The following is a 19,042-nucleotide window of genomic DNA, read 5'->3' as shown; positions in this document are numbered from 1 at the left end:
GACTTAGTGTAAGCACTGCTTAGCGAGAGCTGAAACATTAGTGCATTAGCAACGTTATCCTGAATCCAGTACCCCATGAAGGGCTCTTCAGCACAGGCCCTTTTGCCACACAGGTTGTATGTGCTGTTGTCCACAAGTAAAGCCCTGGGAAATGAGATCAGAGACAATTTCCCCTTTAAAAAATGTTTTTAGCAGACTCTGGAGCTCATCTCTTAATAGGGGTATTTAGGACAAGTTCCCAGAGCGTGAACTACCTCTGTTTCCTCTTCCAGTCGTTAAGTTAATGCAGCAAAAACCAAAAGTACATTTAGTACGTTAGTGCTGCACATCTTCTTGCAGCACGTGATTGGAAGGACAGTATTCAAACTATGATCTTGAATTGTATTTTAAAAATAAAGTGATTTATACACAGGTGAGTTTTCCTCTGATATGTTAGTGCTTGGTTTACCACACTTCTTTTTTTAGAAAAGAAGGGAAGATTGCTTTTGTGATAGCAGGTAAAGTTCACCTTTTAATCTTGTGGAGCAGAATATATAATTGCTTTAGGAGGCTTGCAAAACAAACAGATTTGATATCAAAGTGGACTGTCTCTTGTGCTTATCTGTTTCTTTGGTTACTTAACCATTTTCTTCTGAAATCTTACTAATGCTTCCGTAGCTCACAGGTTTGCTGAGAGATAATTCTTCTTCATGAAATTAACTCATCTGAATTCCCAAAATCAGCTGTGTTGGTTGGTATAAAAATCACAGTAGCTGGTGTTTATCCCACTTAGTGAATGTAAAGTTTAGAAATAACTGTAGAAAGTTTAAAATAGAAAATTGTTTTGACTTGAGAAATGCAATTCTTTCCTTGGAAATTTTGTGAATCCATTCAAATAAGTTGGTGGAGCAGGCCCAGCTGTGACAGTGCAGACAGGTCAAGGAAACAGCATACTGAAAGAAAATTCCTTTTCTGAAAGGAAAGAATAAAGTTTGTTTGAAATGATGGGACTGCTATGTCAGCAGAAAAGCATCTTCTGTCGACACAAGCTGTGTCTCTGCCAGCAGGCACTCTCAGCACAGTTATGCCAGCGTAGTTGTTGTGACAAAGACTCTGTGAGGGAATTCAAGTTTTTACTGCAGTTGTATTACAGTTGAGTAAGAGATAATTTATTTTGATTTGTTCTCCTTCCTGCTCCCCCTCAGTTAAATTAATTGAAGGTTTATGGCTCTTGTTGTATAAATCAGTACCTGGAACTGCAACAGTTCTTGTGATTGAAAGGAAAACTTAATTTTATCCAATTGATTGAAAATAAACTTGCAATTGAAATGAGAGCAGTTTGCTGCTTCCTGGTGTTCAGTGTGGAACAAAAGCTGGGCACCAACAGAGCTCTCATATTTCTTTATCCATGTTTCTTTAACAGTGAGGAGCTGTTAACTACTGATTTGTGTCGCCTTGAGTGCTGCTGTTGTGACTTCTTGCCCCCTGCCACCTCATTTTAGGTTGAATGTTCCTGTATTCTGTTCCATCACTCTGGGCAGACTGGAGGAGTAGACTTGGCATAGTCTACTACGTGCAAGTCTGTATGAATGTTGTGTTATCCAAAACTTCCTCTTGCCCACCAGAAGAATTCCTACTCCACAAGCAGCAGATAACAGAAAGGCATCAAATATACATTGTTGACTCAGACGTTGTTTTTAGGCTTAGCAGAACCTTTTGAAGAAAATGTTTTCATAGTTACAATTACATATTATTGAGGAAGTTCAGTAGTGTTTCAGAGAACATCTAAGCAGGATTATTATGGGTTATAAAATGTTAGTCTTCTAATTTTAAGATAAATATGTTACAGAAGGATTTTAGTACTTCCTGCAATTGTTTATGAAACAGGAGCTTGTGGTTTAGTTTTGGCTGTTTTCTCTGTTTCGCAGCAAAGACCCTTTTAGTTTGAAGGTCCTTTGCAGAATGCTTTAAATTTTTTTCTTTTTTTCTTATTATTTTTTCTTTCTCCAGAAATATAACTTAGCCAAGTTAGCACAGACTTCTGCTTCCTCACAGGAGTCCTGCAGAACTTCAGAGAGCAGCTGGATAAATCTGCTGGTGTGCAGATATCGTGGATAGCTGCCAAACAACATGGTGCTTCCTTTCTTCCTGCTAGATGCCTTTTATCATCAGTGGTGACAGTTCTTAGAGAACTTTGTAACCAGCTTGTGAGAATTACTTTCAGTATGAATTAATAGCACTCCACAGTTACTTGGAGTAACCTAAAGCATAATCTCTCTTCACGTCCTCTCCTCCCTACCTGTCACCCAACACTTAGAGCATTGTGACTGTTACACCACTTGGTAGTGTTCTCATTAACTGCACTTACTTTGTAAGGAATCTTATGAAGGAGGATTTAAAAAAACTTGTGTTACACAACTGTCTTCTTGCTTTAAAACCTTGGTTTGGAAAAGAATCTGCCTTTGAATAGGTTATAATAGTTTTTGGTTTGGTGATGCTTGCCTGTATCACCTGTTACGCAATATTTAGTTGATGTCCATTCCTCAGCTGTAACTATTCCAAGAAAGGTTTAACTGCTGCCTCTTGGATGATTTTTACAGTCTACATTCTTTTATAAAGTAGTCTTTTCTTTCTTCAGGATAAATTAATGTCCTGACTGTCTTCAGTCCTTTATTTGGGATGCCTTGAAAGTGACTTCATATGGTAAGAGTATCGCTTTTTCCACTAAGGAAAGGGTCGGCACAACTGCCAAATTATACAATCTGATTTGGGAAATGCACCTTCTTGTTTTCCTGAGAATTGCCTTATTAGACATTATATAGCAAACAAAAACCCAAAAACCAAAAAAAAAACCCCAAAAAAACAACCCCCTAAAAAGAATTCCTAAATCCAACAGACCCTTGATGTTGGTTACAAGTAAGTTAATGATCAATTGGTTTTTTCATTAGCAGTCAGAGTTTGGGTTTTCTGTACCTACAGATGTTTGTTGCTCACTCATCCTTATTGTATAAGGTGATCCTGTTTCTAAAAGAGAATTAACTGCCACAGGCTTGGTTTGCAGTAGATATTTTAATCTAAAAGACAATTAATTAAATCTTAATAGGGTTAAGATTTAACACAAACTTTATATCTCTCTTACTAGGTTCAGTAACATCTTGCCTAGATCTAGTTTAGGTAGTTGCCTGTCTTTATCACATGCGTTTAGTTTACTGAAATTGAAAAATAGTGCTTTTGTAAATATCAATGTTAGATCTTTTACATAGCAACTTTCTTGGTTTGCTTATTAATACATTCAGAATGGCAGGTGAACATTGTTTCAGACTAAGTAGGTGTAGAAGACTTTTGGAGATTGGAAGATATGGGTAAGCACTGACAGAGTATTTAGGTGCCTGGAAGATGCAGTCTGGTTGGCCTTCAAAGCTTTAAAAAGCCCGCTGCTTTCAGCAGACTATATCTTTCAAGGAGACAGAGTACAGAGCAATACCAGCCTGTATCCTGTAGCTTCCCCGTTGCAAAACTGCCACACCATACAGGGATCCATATAGAATCAGTTGTAGCAGTGGTTTTTATATCAGTAGCACTGGTACAACTCAGGCTTCAGTTACTCAGACAGAAATATCAAAAGCATTTTTGTACCCATTCCAACATCAAGGGGCTTTCTTACTCTCTGTTGGTGACATTGACTGGTGCACATGAGAATACTGGCATGTTTGTCACTTAATTCTTCTGGACCACAGTGAAAAAAATCTGCTAAACAAGTATCAGAGATTCTTCTCTACTAAATACCATTGCTTTATGGCTGCGAACACTTATTTTGCTCTAAGTGATCCAATGCGGTTGCTTCCCAGAAGGCTGGATGATGTTAGTAATTTTGGAGCACTTCCCTGTCTCAAGATCAGCTGGCAGAAATGAGAGTTATTTCCTTGGATGACTGAGTTCTGTGCTCAAAGAGAATTTTCTTTTGTAGTCTATTGTTTTTAAATAACTAAGGGTTAGATCACATGAGTAGATCGCAGTAGTCACAGTAATAGATTTAGAAAGATGAAGTAAGTTTTTTTTTCTTTACTGTGTGCAAATATGCCAACGGGCTTAGAATTCAAAGAGTCATACAAATGTAGTGGAAGCAACTATTTTTAAATGTAGTATTTACATTAGGTTATTTTTCTGTCATTAGAAATGTCTTTTAGATACCTTTTTTTGTCAGTGATTTTAAGATCGGATTAATACTGATCGTGTTAGTGTTTTCCTTAATTTTTTTGTATTGTCTTCCTAAGGCATTTCCTTCTGCATTATTATTTGTGAATAACCAGGTAAAACCAACAGAGTTTGTAGTCTTTGCTTTTTGCTTTTCATACGTAACTCAGTGGCTTTTAAAAGTCACTGCTATTAATGTGGTGCGTGAGTTGGTTATTTTTATCATCCCATTATGACCTCATTTCAAAAGTACTACGTCGTCTAACAAAACAAATGGGCTACTGTAGGGACGTTTCAGGCATTATTTCCTCTCCTGCATTTTTTGCAAATGTTGAAAAGCATGGGGTGGTTCATTTAAGATTCTCTAGTCTTATTTAGGAAGCAATTTCTTTTCGCATTTGTGTAGTATGTGGTATACATGAGACAGGAATTAAGGATACAAATCCCTGTCTGAACTGCTGGCCTTGGCATGAGTTGGAACAGACCCCAAGCTGGCTTTAACCTATGCCAAGCAAAAGATTGACAGTAGAATTCATTACTCCTCTCTAGCTCACAGCAGCTGGCACAAAAGCAGCTCTGCCAGCTTTCAAAAGCAGGGAGCTAGCTTACAATAGTCATTCTTCACTGCACAACTGCAGTCAGGCTCTGGCGACTTTGTACGGTTCAAGGGGAAATAGAATTCAGTCTGGCGTCTGTTTTTTAAACACAGTACTCCTGTGTATTAACGCTTGCTGCTGTTTTTTCCCAGAGTGTTGGGATTTATTTTGTGGGGGTTTTTAATTAAAAGTTCAGCTTTTCTTACTGAACACTTCGTTACGTTTTTCTTGTAATTTCAGACTTTCTAGTCTTGTTACTGCAGCCATTCCAGTGTAATTTTTCACATGCTCCTCCTTTGTCTGAACATCAGTGTCTCTGCTCACAAAAGCCATGCAGAGCAGCAGATGCCAGCTTTTACTGTAAAAAAATAGTCACTTTTCCTTCCTATCTACGTACGTTTTTCATTGAAATCCTGTATTACACAACCTAGCTGGAAAGCAGAAAACCAGTCAGTGCTGAGTGTATGTATGGTCTGAATTCGTAGTATGCACAGCTGAATGTTTATGATGTCTGACTACAGTTCCTTGACCTTTGAGAAGATTTTGGGGATTAATCCAAAGAAACACAGAATTTGTCCATCTTAGTATCTTGAGCAATTATTCCTTTTTTTTCTTGAAAGGGATTCCTTTATGAACCAGTGGGCGCCTGTTTTTTAAAGTAACAATCCAGCGTTTTGTAATCCGTGCTGAATTCTTTTGGATGAACTGTTTTGTAATTAATGACACTGCATTAGGGTTTCTGGAGTGTCCCAACTAGAGAGCTGCTGACTGAGAGATCCATTGCACAAAGTTTTGTTTGAGATTATAGCCTCTGCTCCAAAATTCTGCTGTCTATATTGCAGCAAGATAGATTGAGACCACTTACAGAGGATGACTATGTGAGTACATGAAAGAAATGAAGGACAAGATAACAATGAAAATGTCAGTGTTGGCTTCAGCCAGTGGTATGTTCAGTCTAGTCATCTAGTGGGGTTCTGTAAGCACCACAGGCAGACCTAAAGACCTTCGAATCCTTCGTGCTGGCAAAGCAGTTGGGCAGCCTCTAAATTCTAAAACATGATGAAAACTGTACACAGTGGCCTCTTTCCTGCACCATAACTGGGCTTGAAGGATAGGAGCAGCATGTGTGGTGTAGGCAAGTTTTCTCCTGTCTCTGAGGAAATGTGCACATAGGAGAGGCTATTTCAAGAACAAGTTTTGCAGTTTGCTGCAGCCTGCTCTCTCTACTAGGGAGCTGAAAGGAACTTGCCTGAAGGTAGGCACTATGTAACATATGTGTAGTACGGAAAATGCTCCGTGGAAGCCTGTATACTGTGTAGCAGGCACATGTAAGGCATACTTGAAAAGCAAGTAAACATGCCATGAAGTCCAAGAAAAGATTGTATTTGGAAAAACCCAGTTGAATGATCTGTTGCCCTTTGGGTGGGGGAGGGAGCTGGTAAAAATGGACAGTAGAGCAGAAATAATGTTCAACGCATTTGTCCTATTCCAGACTAACTTGTGAGATATATGGAGGAGTTCAATGCAGCTCTGTCTCTCTGGGTTGCTAGTAAAATATTTTTTTCTGAAAGAAAAAGAGGATTTTCTGGTAGTTTCTTGGAAGAGACACAGTGAGATGCTGAATTAAAATGAGCTGAGTTTCTCAGTTTTGGGGACCAGGCAGCATGGGAAAGCTGAGTAAGAGGCTTAAGGAGCAAAGAGACAAACTTGTTTGCCCGAAGTGATAGACTGAACTTGGAAGCTGCAGCACTGCAGTGTAGCATGGCAGTGTAGCCATGAGTGTTTTCCCCAAGGCGGAGTAGAGGAGAACCTCTTTGTGTTCCAGTCAGGAAGGAAAAAACCTGTTATTTCCTCCTGATGCTGCCAAAGGGGAATCCCTGTGTTTTTTCTCTTTCTTGACGGAAATGAGCTAGGGCTGATTGTTTCAACCTCGCCAAGAAGGGAATTGACCTTCCTGCTTGTTTGCCAAGAAAATAATTTTCCTTTATTTCATAGCTTTTCCTTTTCATTGTAAAGCATTAGTAACCCCTTAATGGAAGGTTTATGCCTCTGTGATTCCCGTGCAAATAAGGATAAATTTGTGGATATGTTCCCACCGCTTAGTACAGAGTGTTAGACGTATTCAGACTATCTCCACGTGAGCTAGATTTGGACATTAGGATTTGTCATGTAGGGATCTGAAATTAAATATCAGTTCTTCCTCTTCCTGAAGTGGAGGTTCATTAGATTAACCCAACTTTAATAACAAAAGTATTACTGAGTTATAAGGACTGGTTTCTCCTCAGTTTTGTATTACTGTTTATTTTTATCAGTGCATTGCTTGCTTATGTTAATTCTTGAACTAAGATTTGACCTATTAGATCTCTGAAGTATTAAAGATTTTTCATCATGTCCTTTGGTATTCCTTGGTACACCCCCCAACTCTAAAATTGTATACAGTGATGTTTCATGAGGCTGTGTAACAGAGTACTGTAATTAAGGTAGACTTAAGGCATTGGCTTTTTCTTCATGATCATGCCAATATTGTATTAACGGTACAAGTTACATACTTTGACTTCTCTGCATTTTTGAGGAACCACCCATGGCTTTCACTTGTACTAGAGATGCCACTAATATCTTTTCAGATTTTGAAACTTCAGGCATTCCTTTTCAGTAGTCAACTCACTCTCTTTTTATTAACTTTTCCCTTGTGAAATATTATGTTTTCTTTAGGCCTTCTGGCTATCATAAACTCATTAGTCTGTTTTCATTCTTTATCTGGGTCATTCAGTAGCCTTACATGACTGTGATGTACCCTTTTCCAGTATGTCTGCTCTATACCTATACTACTTTGTAAACCCTGAGCTTCTGAGCAGTTTGTAAAGCTGCCTGGCTTCACAAAGCAAGTAAATTCCTGTATAAATAAAGGACTGTTGTCCTGATGCACTTGAATTATATCATCTTTGCTTGCTGCTGGATTTTGTTACTTTTCATTATGTCTTATGAGATGGGGAAAGTATTTGCTTTCTTGAAATGTAGTATCACTTCTATACTCTTTGAACCAAATTTTACTGGTCCAAGAAACTGACATTTGCTGGTTTCACATTTTCCTTCTGTTTTGTCGTACTTTCTTCCATAACTAGAAGATGCAGAATGGTTTGTACTTCAGTTAATCACTATTGTATGTCCTGAATCCTTTTACCACATCACTCCTAATGCTCAGTCTACTAAATTGTTGCAGCAGATGCTTTATCTGCCTTATGGGTTTTGCCATCAATTGATATATTTTTTCCATGATTGTCATTAAACAACTTTTACTGTGTTTTTCTTTGTGCAACTGCCTCATTCTCAAGAGGTTTAAACAAGGACAGCCTTTGTGCTTCTCCAGTGACATACTTCTAGTCTTATTTTGCTTATCACTTCTTTCCATTAACTGTTTTGTGTATTTTCTAGGGTAAAAGTGAGCAAACCCTGAAGTCCTTCTGGACATATGCTATTGTGCCAAATAATTTTAGGTCACAACTGATGTTCCTGCTGTCTTCACCTGAGTGTTACTTCTTTTTTTCCTCCTGTAGTCATTTAACTTACTGAACTACAAGAGGGGGTTTGTAGGATTTTGGTTTGTTCAGGTGGGGGGGAGGGTGTCCCATTTTACACTTTACCCATGTTACATTTTAGTTTTCAGCAGTTCATAGATTTCCCTACCAAAAGGGCTTCTTGCAGCCTGTAAGAGAGGAAACTGCATTGTCACAGCTTATCTTACTGCAGTCTTTGAGTATGATCTGTGGCAGAAATACGGCAAGGAGAAGGAACAGCTTCATGGTTTCCTTGTTATTTGGAAGTCCCTTTATGTGTTCTGTGTATGTAGGTATATGTAGGAAACAATGATGTTGCAGAATAGAATCACAGAATCATAGAATGGCAGCGATTGGAAGGGACCTTTAGAGATCATCTGGTCCAACCGCCCTGCAGAAGCAGGTTCACCTACATCAGGTTGCTTAGGAACATGTCCAGGAGAGTCTTGAAATGCTTTCCTGGTCTGAAATGCTGTCTGAAATGCTTTCCTGGTGCACTCGCAACTCTTCCTCGTGTGCCTTTTTAGTTGGATCCCAGCAGAACTTACAGGCCAAGAGGTTCATGAGAGGAGGCTTCTTGCCCAAATTTTCCTTTTTTTTTTTTTTTTTTTTTAGAAAAAGGACATGTGTGATGGAAAAGTTACTTAAAATGAGGCTCTGACTGGAAAAGGGATTGGACAGGCATCTGGTCTGTATTGATACAAGTTGAGCTATGCAAGTATCAACAGCATGGAGGAGGCATTAGTAAACAGTTCTTGAGGCAAACTATGGAGGTCTTGGAACAAGAGGAAAACTGTAGACCAAGGAGGAGCAAGTTTTAAAATATTTTTGTAAATTGTACATATCTTTTTTAATATTAAAGTATTAACTTGGCCTTGTTTTATGTCCCCTCAACTTAAAAGAGTGTTCAAGCAGAGTAGTCTTTCATATTGTTTGGCTATTGATAAGAACTGGTTACGAAGGAAGTGTTAGGGCAACTAATTTGCTTTTTTTGTTGTTGTTTCTAAAGTCTGTGCTTTTTTGCTTGTTGACTTTTCTAATTCTTTTTCACACATGAAGTTTCTTACAAACTTCACTGTGTTCCAGATTTCTGGAATGTCAGAATTCTAGTGACAAGAGTTAAGTGTAAGAATTGCATATTATTTCAATACATTGTGTTCACTTTCTGCCATATAACTTTCCTTTCATACCTAATTCAAGAGTGCATTTCACTACTTCCATGTTCACCAAATCATAACCACACGAAGAGCTTATTCACCACTTAGGAATGAAAGTCCATCTGTTAGTTATTATCTTTGCTGTGCTGCAGCACTTCAGAATGAGTACTTTGGAGAGACTTTAAATGCTGTACCCAGTCTTTGCTCTTGTCTAGGCAAATGCAGATACCTAGGAAATGCTACCTTCTTTTGTTTGGGGGGTGGAAATACCTTCTTTCTTCCCATAAGTTAGCAGAAGTTTTGATGGTGGATTTTTAGGCTTAGGCCCAAAGCAGATAGCATGATTTATTGTATCTGAATTATGCCAAGTAAATACCTCGATGTTTCCACTCAGTTCTAGGAAGAAAAATCATCTTTGTTTAAAATATGTGCGAGGGGTTTGGTTGATCTCTCTCACAGGAAAATTATGTCATTATCCAAATACGCATTTTAGTAATATTTACAATTGTTTAGATGGTTAAAACTTGTTTGTTCTCTTCTCAGTGTCTAGAAGACTAAAGAAATAACATGGTTACAATTTATCTTTAATTCCAGATTGCAGATTTTTCTTTATTATTAAAATCAAAGTTCCTGTAGATGCCATTCAGGAAAACCTGATCAGCAGGGAATTTCCTGCTGTCTGAATTCGTGGAGACAAGTTACGCCACTGCAGTGATAGCCACAGGCTCCATTTGAGGGGAGCTTGTTGTGATGCAGTGACCTAATACAGCATTCCTGCCTGTGGGAGACAGATTAGGAGACTGAATTGTTGAATTCCTGGAAGGTGGTGGAATAACTATAGATAATGAAACTGTCCTTTGGAGAAACTCATAGATGCTATCAGACACGCAGAGCCACATTAATTTTGGCATTTTGTGAAAGGTAACAAAGCCATTTGTAGAGCAACTGTAACAGGTTTTTTTATGGGAACCAATGTGGGATTGCTGAGTCCTGTTAAATATTTTCAATTGTCACAATTTTTGTAGGCTTTTAAACTGCCTGCTGGCAGGCAAATTTTATTTAATTCTTGTCCTTTAAAAAGCAGTTATGGTTATTTCATTCCAGCTCAAATCAAAAGCTGTTTTCTGCCAAGATTGTCTCTGTGGTCCTTATAAATGAAATTGTCTTGTTAAGAAAAATTCCAGGCCTATTTCTTGCTTCATGCCCATGAGCATGTCCAAAGAGTGCTGGAAAAGGAGGCTGAGGGAATGTATGGAAGGGGGAGAGAAAATGTGTGACAAGTAAATACAGGGAGTAAAGAAGATTGAGAGGGAAGGGTGTGAAGAGAAGTCCCACTCAGTAGGGGGATTGGGAGGCCATAGCACAGAATTTATATGAACTGGGCAGTGGGAGAAAAGAGAAAGCAGGAGGAGGGTTTAAAAGAAAGATGTAAAGATGGGGGTGTAAGGCAGTGAATGGCCTGTCTCAGAATGGACATTTCACTGGGAGCCAGGCTTAGCTTCCAATCCATCCTGTCATGACAAGCTGATGGAGCTTATTTAGGATAACAGCCTCAGTTAGGTTGGTTCTTGCAACTGTCTCTGGAGCTTGGAAGAGTCGTGAGTGAAGGGACAGACTCAGCCTGATTGTCATTCATTTTACTAGGTTGTCACAGCGAAGGAAGGGCCTGAAGAAGATTGCAGCTTCTTACCGAGCAGGCTGCGCAGTCCTAGTGATACAGAACAGTCCTGTATTAAGACTTTGGAACTGAGCGACAAGTATTAGTTTTCTTTTGAGATCTTTCAAGCATGATAGACAAGAGGTTGGCAAGTGGATTAGATGAAAACCTCAACCTGCACTTGTATGTAAACGTGGAAGACGGGTCTGTTTGACAGCACAGACAGTAACAGCAAAGTGTAAAACTGAGAAGCATTAATCTCCTTTGTTATATTCTCCCTGAAGTTTACAGTCCACATTATGCCCTAAAAACTTGGATGTTTTCTCTGTCACTGTCAACCAATAAAATTTACTTTAAACACAAAAAAGATAAAGCTCTGACTCAGTGATCTAACACTTCAGTAATTTACTATCATAAAATAGTTTTAAGTACAACTGTTTTATCTTATGCCAAGCTGGACGCTAAAGATGTTTTGTCTAAAACATGAGATAATGGAAAGTGTATTGTGGCATGTGAATTACTTTGGCCTCTTGGTGGTAAATGTTTGCTTAACCAGAAAAGAATGTGTTGAGGTCCTTGCCAACCGAAAGGTATTGCCATACTTTGCATTTAGAGTACTGTAAATAAAGCAATAAATATGTTTCTGTTCATGTGTGTTAATCCACAAGTTATGAATGCATTCATTCAACAAGAAATGTAATATACTGTTACTCCTTTTAAAGGGTTTCAGTAAGAAGAGGTCATAATTACTCTGGGTTGAGAGAAACATGAAACCAAATATTTTCATGATGATTGAAGCTGAATATGAGAAAGAAATAGTTTTTGCTCAAACTAAATTTCCCTCAAATCCCAAGAACTCAAGTCCTGTTTTGCCTTCAATATTCATCTTGTGTGCTAACTCCTCTGATGTACTGTTCTTAATCACATTACTGTAAATCGTAAAGTATATAATTTCCTCCACCCATCCAGTGTTGGTTTTGGCAAAAGAAAACCCAACTGCATAATATGTTAATGATCAGAGGAGGCAGTGCAGCTATGGGAAATACTCCACTTATTGCCTACAGTATATTTTTGTTTGCCTTTCATTTGCCTTTTAACTGATACAATAGTTTAGTAGTAATTTAATAATACTGATTACAGAAAGAATTGCATAACTGGGATTGCAGTGTAATCATATCAGAGCATCTGTTGGATGCCACAGTTATATCAAGTGAAAGCAGCGGAGTTTCTCTTTCAGAGGTCTTTGAAATATCCTTCCTTTCCCCAAAATCCTACATCCAGGTTTTCAGTTAGGAAGCTAGGAGAGAATGTTACAGTTCTAGGATATAATTGTGGAGAAGATGCTCAGTTTACTTTTTATTACTGTGACATCATTTATTCTGTACCTGGATTCACCCTCTGGGGTGAAGAGGAGCCCTTTTCTGGGCAAGTACTGTGCGTCCAAGTCACGTGCCTCTTGTAGCACCCACACAGGTGGGGATTTCTGCAGGGAGTTTCTTGCAGATGGTGTTGTTAGCAGAGATTTGCTTGGGTGTGAATCAAAGTGTTGTACCACCTTCTAGAAGTCATTGCCTCGATGTTCTGAGAGCCTCTACTTCCACAAAGACAGAGCTCCAAGTGCTTGCAATCTGCCTTCACTTTACTCATTGTTCAGACATGCTTTCCAGTACTTCACTGATAATTCATAAGCAAATGTGATAAATAAGATACACTACTAAGCATGTGAATTAAACCTGTAATATTAAAGCCCATAGATAGAACATTAAGTCTTATGCTTAATTTAGAGTCAGATTTTGGTAAATATATCCATTTTGATAATCCTGTGTCTACATCTGATTTTGGTAAAGATATTTTTTTAAGACCCAATGAAACATTTCAACCTTTAGAGAAATTTTACTTTGGTTCTGTTGTTTGTAGATGTTAGGAGGGTTTTTTAACAATTATGGATATGTAGTTTGAGTCATAGAATCACAGAATGGCAGGGGTTGGAAGGGACCTTTAGAGATCATCCAGTCCAACCCCCTGCAGAAGCAGGGTCACCTAGATCAGGTCACACAGGAACGTGTCCAGGCGGGTCTTGAAGACCTCCAAGGAAGGAGCCTCCACACCCCCTCTGGGCAGCCTGTGCCAGGGCTCCCTGACCCTCACAGTGAAATAGTTTTTTCTTATATTTAAGTGGAACTTTTTGTGTTCCAGCTTCATCCCATCACCCTTTGTCCTGTTGCTGGCTACTATAGAAAAAAGGGATGTCCCAACCTCCTGACACCCACCCTTTAGGTATTTATAAATGTTAATAAGATCCCCCCTCAGTCTCCTCTTCTCCAGACTAAACAGCCCCAGTTCCCGCAGCCTTTCCTCGTATGAAAGATGTTCCAGTCCTGTGATCATCTTGGTGGCCCTGTGCTGGCCTCTCTCCAGCAGTTCTCTGTCCCTCTTGAGCTGAGGAGCCCAGAAATGGACACAGGACTCCAGATGAGGCCTCAGCAGAGCAGAGTAGAGGGGCAGAAGAACCTCCTTTGACCTGCTGGCCACACTCTTCTTGATGCATCCATAAGATGCATCATAAGATAGTTCTTCTGATTATGATACCATCTGAAAAGCCTGTGAATTGCCAGAAAGCTTTTCTTTCTCTTTTTTTTCCTTCTTTTTTTCAGAAAGTATACATTATGTCCTTGGTGGTATTAAAATCCAAAATAAACCTCCCTGTTATTTTTAAGGTACCATGAACTGGATGCCAGTAGAAGCCTCCTAGACAATTTGAAGGGCAAAGTAATAATTGAGTACCCAACGTTATTTGTGGTCTTGAGAACATTGAAGAATGACATGGTGATTCTTGGCCAAGGTAAGCAGATATTTATTTCTTGTTGTGCTAAACTCAGATATTTTAGTTAAGTAAACAGTGATTAAGGATACACCTATTAGTAATACCAAGAATGTGCATTATGTGTTGCATTTCTCTCTGAATCTAAAAGATTTTTAAAGAAAAGCTGTTAGTTCTGTCTTAAAACTGCATATGGTATATATCCATAAGCTGTGTTGTATGTGTTTTTCCTAACTTTGTTTACTGGTGCTTGATTTTTATTTCTCTTTTTTATGTTTTTAGCCACTAATGTAAAACAATTCTTCAGACTTGTGTTAAATTTTGTATATATCAGTGTGATGGAATTGGTTATTTCTAAAAGGTCCAGCTGTCTAGGGAAGATGAGTTTTACCTAAGCCTGCTAATCATACAAAGGAATCATTCTCCATTATTTCCCAGCATAACTCCTAAAATTGGACAAATAGTTCTGAATTACAGGATAGATAGTTATTAGAAATCATAATGGCAAAGAAGATTTTTGGGTGGATTAAAAGAGAAATGTTTGAAAGCTATCATTCAAAAAGTATTCAGTTGAGAGAAAACTCATCTTGGCATTAACTTAGAGGAAAGTCCAGGTCTAGCAGGAATTTGTATTTCAGTTTTGAAGATAATTTTCATCTTTCTCCCCAGCATAAAGGCTTCACGTCCCAGCTTTGCTTTATACAGCTGCTGATAGAAGGAAGCAGTTCCCTTGTCTCTTAGGCCCCCAGCCTATCAGTGCAGTTACCAAGCTTTATAATTTTCAGTGATGGGCTGGTGTGTAGTTTTTACATATTTCTAAGGAAAAGAAATACATTTGCAATGGTGGTTTCCTTGCAGCAACGGTCATGGCTCTATATGTATCTACTTGCACTGAATACACACGAGACTAAGAATATTGTGCCAGTGGAAAACTTGCATAGGTTTTGGCTGTCCTGGCTAGATAACCCTGAGCAAACCATTGGAGCCTTCTCCTTTCAAAGAAATGGCATGCAAACATCTATTTTGGTATTTCTTTTGCAAGAGCTTCAGAGAGTGAGACACTGTGTCAGGGAATGAGATAGGAGTCTTGTCTGAGCAACTAGGTCCACTGTTACTCTCTCTAGGAGTGAATGTACCTACTACTGGAGTACAAAGAAACTAGGTAGTTTGAGTTTACCCTTTACTTCTTAATCTAGGTCCCTTGCTTTTCTATAGTCAACCCTACCCCTCTGATTTAGATGTCAGGAGGGAATTTCAATTGATTGACTCATCAACTTAATCTGAATAGGGTGGTTGCCTCCTGAGCTAGTAGGGACGTTGTCCTTTTAAGGATATGGATTCACATAAGCACTGGTTGACCAACTGTATTTTAAGGTTGTGCTGCCAACAGCACCTAGCAGATTCTGTAAAAGGCAGAGTAGAAGGGCAAGAGAAAGATGGTAACAGCTGGAGAAGTGCCGACATCTCTGTCACCAGGCAGTGCTTGTCATGAAGGCAGTGACCTTCCTCTGCTACAGGCATCATTCAGTTGCCAGTCATCCCTGAAGCTGATGTTCAGGGATCCCTGGCAGCTATTTCAGGTTTTGGGAACCATTAACTTTCTTACTTTTTTTTTTTAAACTGTTTCTATAGATTCCCCAGAAATCGAGTGCTTAGTTCCCTGTTCAGGTGTCTTGGGTACAATGTAGTAAAAGATTATAGCTAATAGCAAAAAGGCCCATAATTTTCACAACCTCTATCATTACCATTTTTTTTACATCTTTTTAGTTCACATATTAACACTTGAGCTTTGAATTTGGTTTGGACCCTGTGTTCCTGTGTTCTTGGAGCTTTTTCTGTTAAGAGTGACCTGCAGGTTCTTTCAGGAAAAGCATGTTCAAAACATGAATGTAAAGATAGGAAGGATTGGGGATTTTTGTTATTGTTATCCCACTTGAAGACAAAAATACCACTTTTAATGAAGTCAGGCACTGTCATGTACTCTTCTGGTATGTCAGCTTTACAGAATAAAGGCCAAAAATCAGTATTTAGTTTGCTTTCCCAGTTGCTTTTGCAGATAATATCTAAGAGTGGAAATCTTCAGTTCATCTCCAGACTGTCTGGGAAGAAGGCTGTTGTATTAAAGAAATGCTTTAGCCCCCTCCCATCTCCCAAGAGGTGATCTTTCTGCTGGCAGCATCTTGTGTGTTACTTGCAGTCCAGTTTCTTTGACACATACGGCTTTTGTATCAGTGGCGCAGTACTCCTAAGCTATCCATCCTGCTCTGGCTTGTCCTTTCCCTGCCGGTACTGCCTTTCTTTTCTGCTGCCCCAGGAGAGACACGTGTTTTGAAGCACCAGTCCAGCGAGTAGTGGCCGCCTCGGTGAGTGCGTGTCTGACGGAGTGTCTGCCAGAGCACAGAGACATCCGTGTTTCTTTGCTGAGCAATCTCACATCTACCCCCATCCCCAGGAAGAACAGGGGCAACTTTTCACAGCCAGAGCAACAGGCATGTGCTGGGAAGAGACCACTGTTCTCCCTGCAATTAGAATTATTACCCCCAGAGACGGGAAGAGCAGGAGCCGCACACCTTCAAGGAGATGCTGCTAGAGTGTAGTGAGGACGAAGCCTGTTTCTCCTACCCTTGTTCTTAGATATGGCTGAAGAATTTTGGCTGAAACTTCAAAAATTAAAAAAAGGATTGAGGAAGGAAACTGGCACTGAAAAAATTAAACTCAGAGTTTAAATTTTGCATCATAAGCGCAGACAGTTTTATTGTGGGAAGGACCAGGCAGTCTTAATTTATAAGGAATGTTATCAACACCGTAAAAATACGTTCCTTTGGGGTGAAGAGAATCTAGAATTCCCCTTAAATTAAACTTCCTGTAACAGACTAAACTAAAGCTGAAACTTGTCTGTTGAACTTCACTGTGAGTCAGAAGATTGCCACATTCTTTTATGTGATGTTTTGATGCTTGACTTGCTTATAGCAAAAACTACAGGTGCTCTGAATTCAGCATATGGGGTCAGTCATGGCTGAAGATCATAGGGGATTATAGAAGCTTTCACAGGACTTAGGGGCAAAAACAATTCTTACTTTGTGCATTACTCAGTACATATCTGGCATATAACTGTTAATTGATTATACACTAGATTTAATGTAGACAAAATGTGACCTCTGATGTTTCTGGGTGAAGTGTTTCTATTTTCTTGAACAAATTCCATTGAAACTGTACAGGTGCACACTGTATCCTAGGTATTATCTGTGTTTGCCAGCTGTAGAGATGTAAAAAAAAAGATGGTAACTCTACATCATCAGCTGCCTTTCAGTAACGTTTCCTTACTGAGGCATCTTACTGACACTAAATGCTCAAAAACTTCTCTAAATTCATAGTCAGATCAAATACTGCAAATAACAATGAGAGCAGAGTGTGAATCAGGGACTGACTTTGCTGCAGTTTATTTTTGTGCTTCTTGAGTGGCACCGATGAGTGGTATTTGGTGACCTCACCACAAGGTGACCAGGGTCGATGGCTGTTAAAGAGGGAATCTCAGAATGCGAGACCAGTTTGGGAAATGAGTGCCTCACGATACGATCCCAGCAGAGCACAACAGCTGTGTCCTAAAGCACGAGTTAGTGTGCAGCTTCAACCTCATCAGCCTTAGCTCATGAATTCACACAGCTTAACACCATCTTTGGGGTACTGGAACACAGGGAAGGGGCATGTAGGTGCATCATCTTAATTTTCTGTTTTCATCTTAATTTTCTCAGTAGTTTCCCACTTGAACCAAAACGCTGATAGCAGTGTAAGTGATTTGTAATTCATTGCAGTTGCGATATGTGAGTGTAGCAACACAGAAAGCAACGTTTAAAACAAATAAGCCAAGAGAACAATTTGCACTTCTCAGTGAATGAAGAGGAAGGATTTGTGTGGGGTGAATACTCTGCTTACCTACTTGACTGAAAGACCGAGGTCGAAGGACCAAAAGAGATTCTCAACATTGTCTCGCTTTCTCCTGCAACAGCGAGGTCCTGCCCAGGGCTTTATCTCATCTCATGGGACTGGTTATGTTTTTCAAAGTAGCTATCCTCAAGTGTGAATAAAAGGAAAAGAAACTACTTTTGTTTGATGAGCAAACAACATTGCTAAGTCTAACTACTTGTTTGGTTTTGCTTGTGTCCTACACCCTCAGATGCCAGTGAAGCTGCGGAGAAATCAGACGGTGAAAGTTCATCCCTTTCATCTATGGAAGAAGGGGAAATTCGAGACAGCTCATGATGGTTCTCTGAGAGAAGAGGGTGGAATGAGCATTTTATCTTTCTTTTTTATTTTATTAAATCTTTTTGTATACAGCTGAGTTCTCAGAGATTGGGTTTGGCTTCCTTCACTAAAGGCAGTGCTTTGAAACTGCCAGCCTATTTTTGGACTTAGGAATGCATATTTAGGGTTGTAAATGAAGAGACAGGGAATTCTTGGTTCTAGAATAAAAAATGATATTTAATTGCACCCTTTGGTCCATGTGTCTTTAACAAATCAGAGTAACCCAAATTTAAAGTTTCCAAGTTAGTTTCAACGATGTATTGTTTTCCTTTTCCCCTAACAGCTCAATGTCTGATTTCCGAGTTCAAATAGCTGACCACAAATTTGTATTTATATGTGGGTTTGAGTCTTAATGCTTAAACTTACAGAGTAAAAACCAACTGGTGTTTCGTTAAATTGATTTTCTTGTGAGGCATTTCTTTGTCATGCTGAGCTGCTGCAACTGATCATTGCTTTTGACTTGAATCTTCTGCGGTGACGTGTTGGGTGCAATACTTTTTTCTTTTCATACTTGGTTGCATCTTGTTTAATGTGTTAAGGATGGGTCAAACCATGTTTTCAGAGTGGGAGATTTTCTACCTTGATCTTCTAAATTCACATAGAGTTTAAAAATCAATAGCAATGGCTACCTGGAGTGTCACCAGTGCTAATACACTGAGCTTCTAACCAATGCGTATGTTATGCATCTCATAGTAACAGTTTACCAACTGAAGACAGACATTGTAAGTATTTACTGGAAAATCAACTAAATTTACCTACTTAAAACCAAGTAAACCTTCAAA

General features: G+C 39.1%; 1 protein-coding gene across 1 annotated transcript in view; it reads left to right on the top strand.

The window, feature by feature from the left end:
- ZNHIT6 (zinc finger HIT-type containing 6) overlaps positions 1–18,446 on the top strand; it is a 34,412-nt gene extending 15,966 nt beyond the window's left edge. Inside the window, exons 9-10 of the mRNA XM_062004190.1 lie at positions 13,855–13,979; positions 18,133–18,446. Of these exons, the coding sequence (XP_061860174.1) occupies positions 13,855–13,979; positions 18,133–18,218 (211 nt within the window). The 3' untranslated portion in view covers positions 18,219–18,446. The remainder of the gene's footprint in view (positions 1–13,854; positions 13,980–18,132) is intronic.
- Positions 18,447–19,042: the final 596 nt, after the last annotated feature.

This window comes from Colius striatus, chromosome 10, assembly GCF_028858725.1.
Source record: "Colius striatus isolate bColStr4 chromosome 10, bColStr4.1.hap1, whole genome shotgun sequence".
NCBI classification, from domain to species: domain Eukaryota; kingdom Metazoa; phylum Chordata; class Aves; order Coliiformes; family Coliidae; genus Colius; species Colius striatus.
Note: the sequence above shows the minus strand (reverse complement) of the source record. Positions and strands in the feature narration are given on the sequence as shown.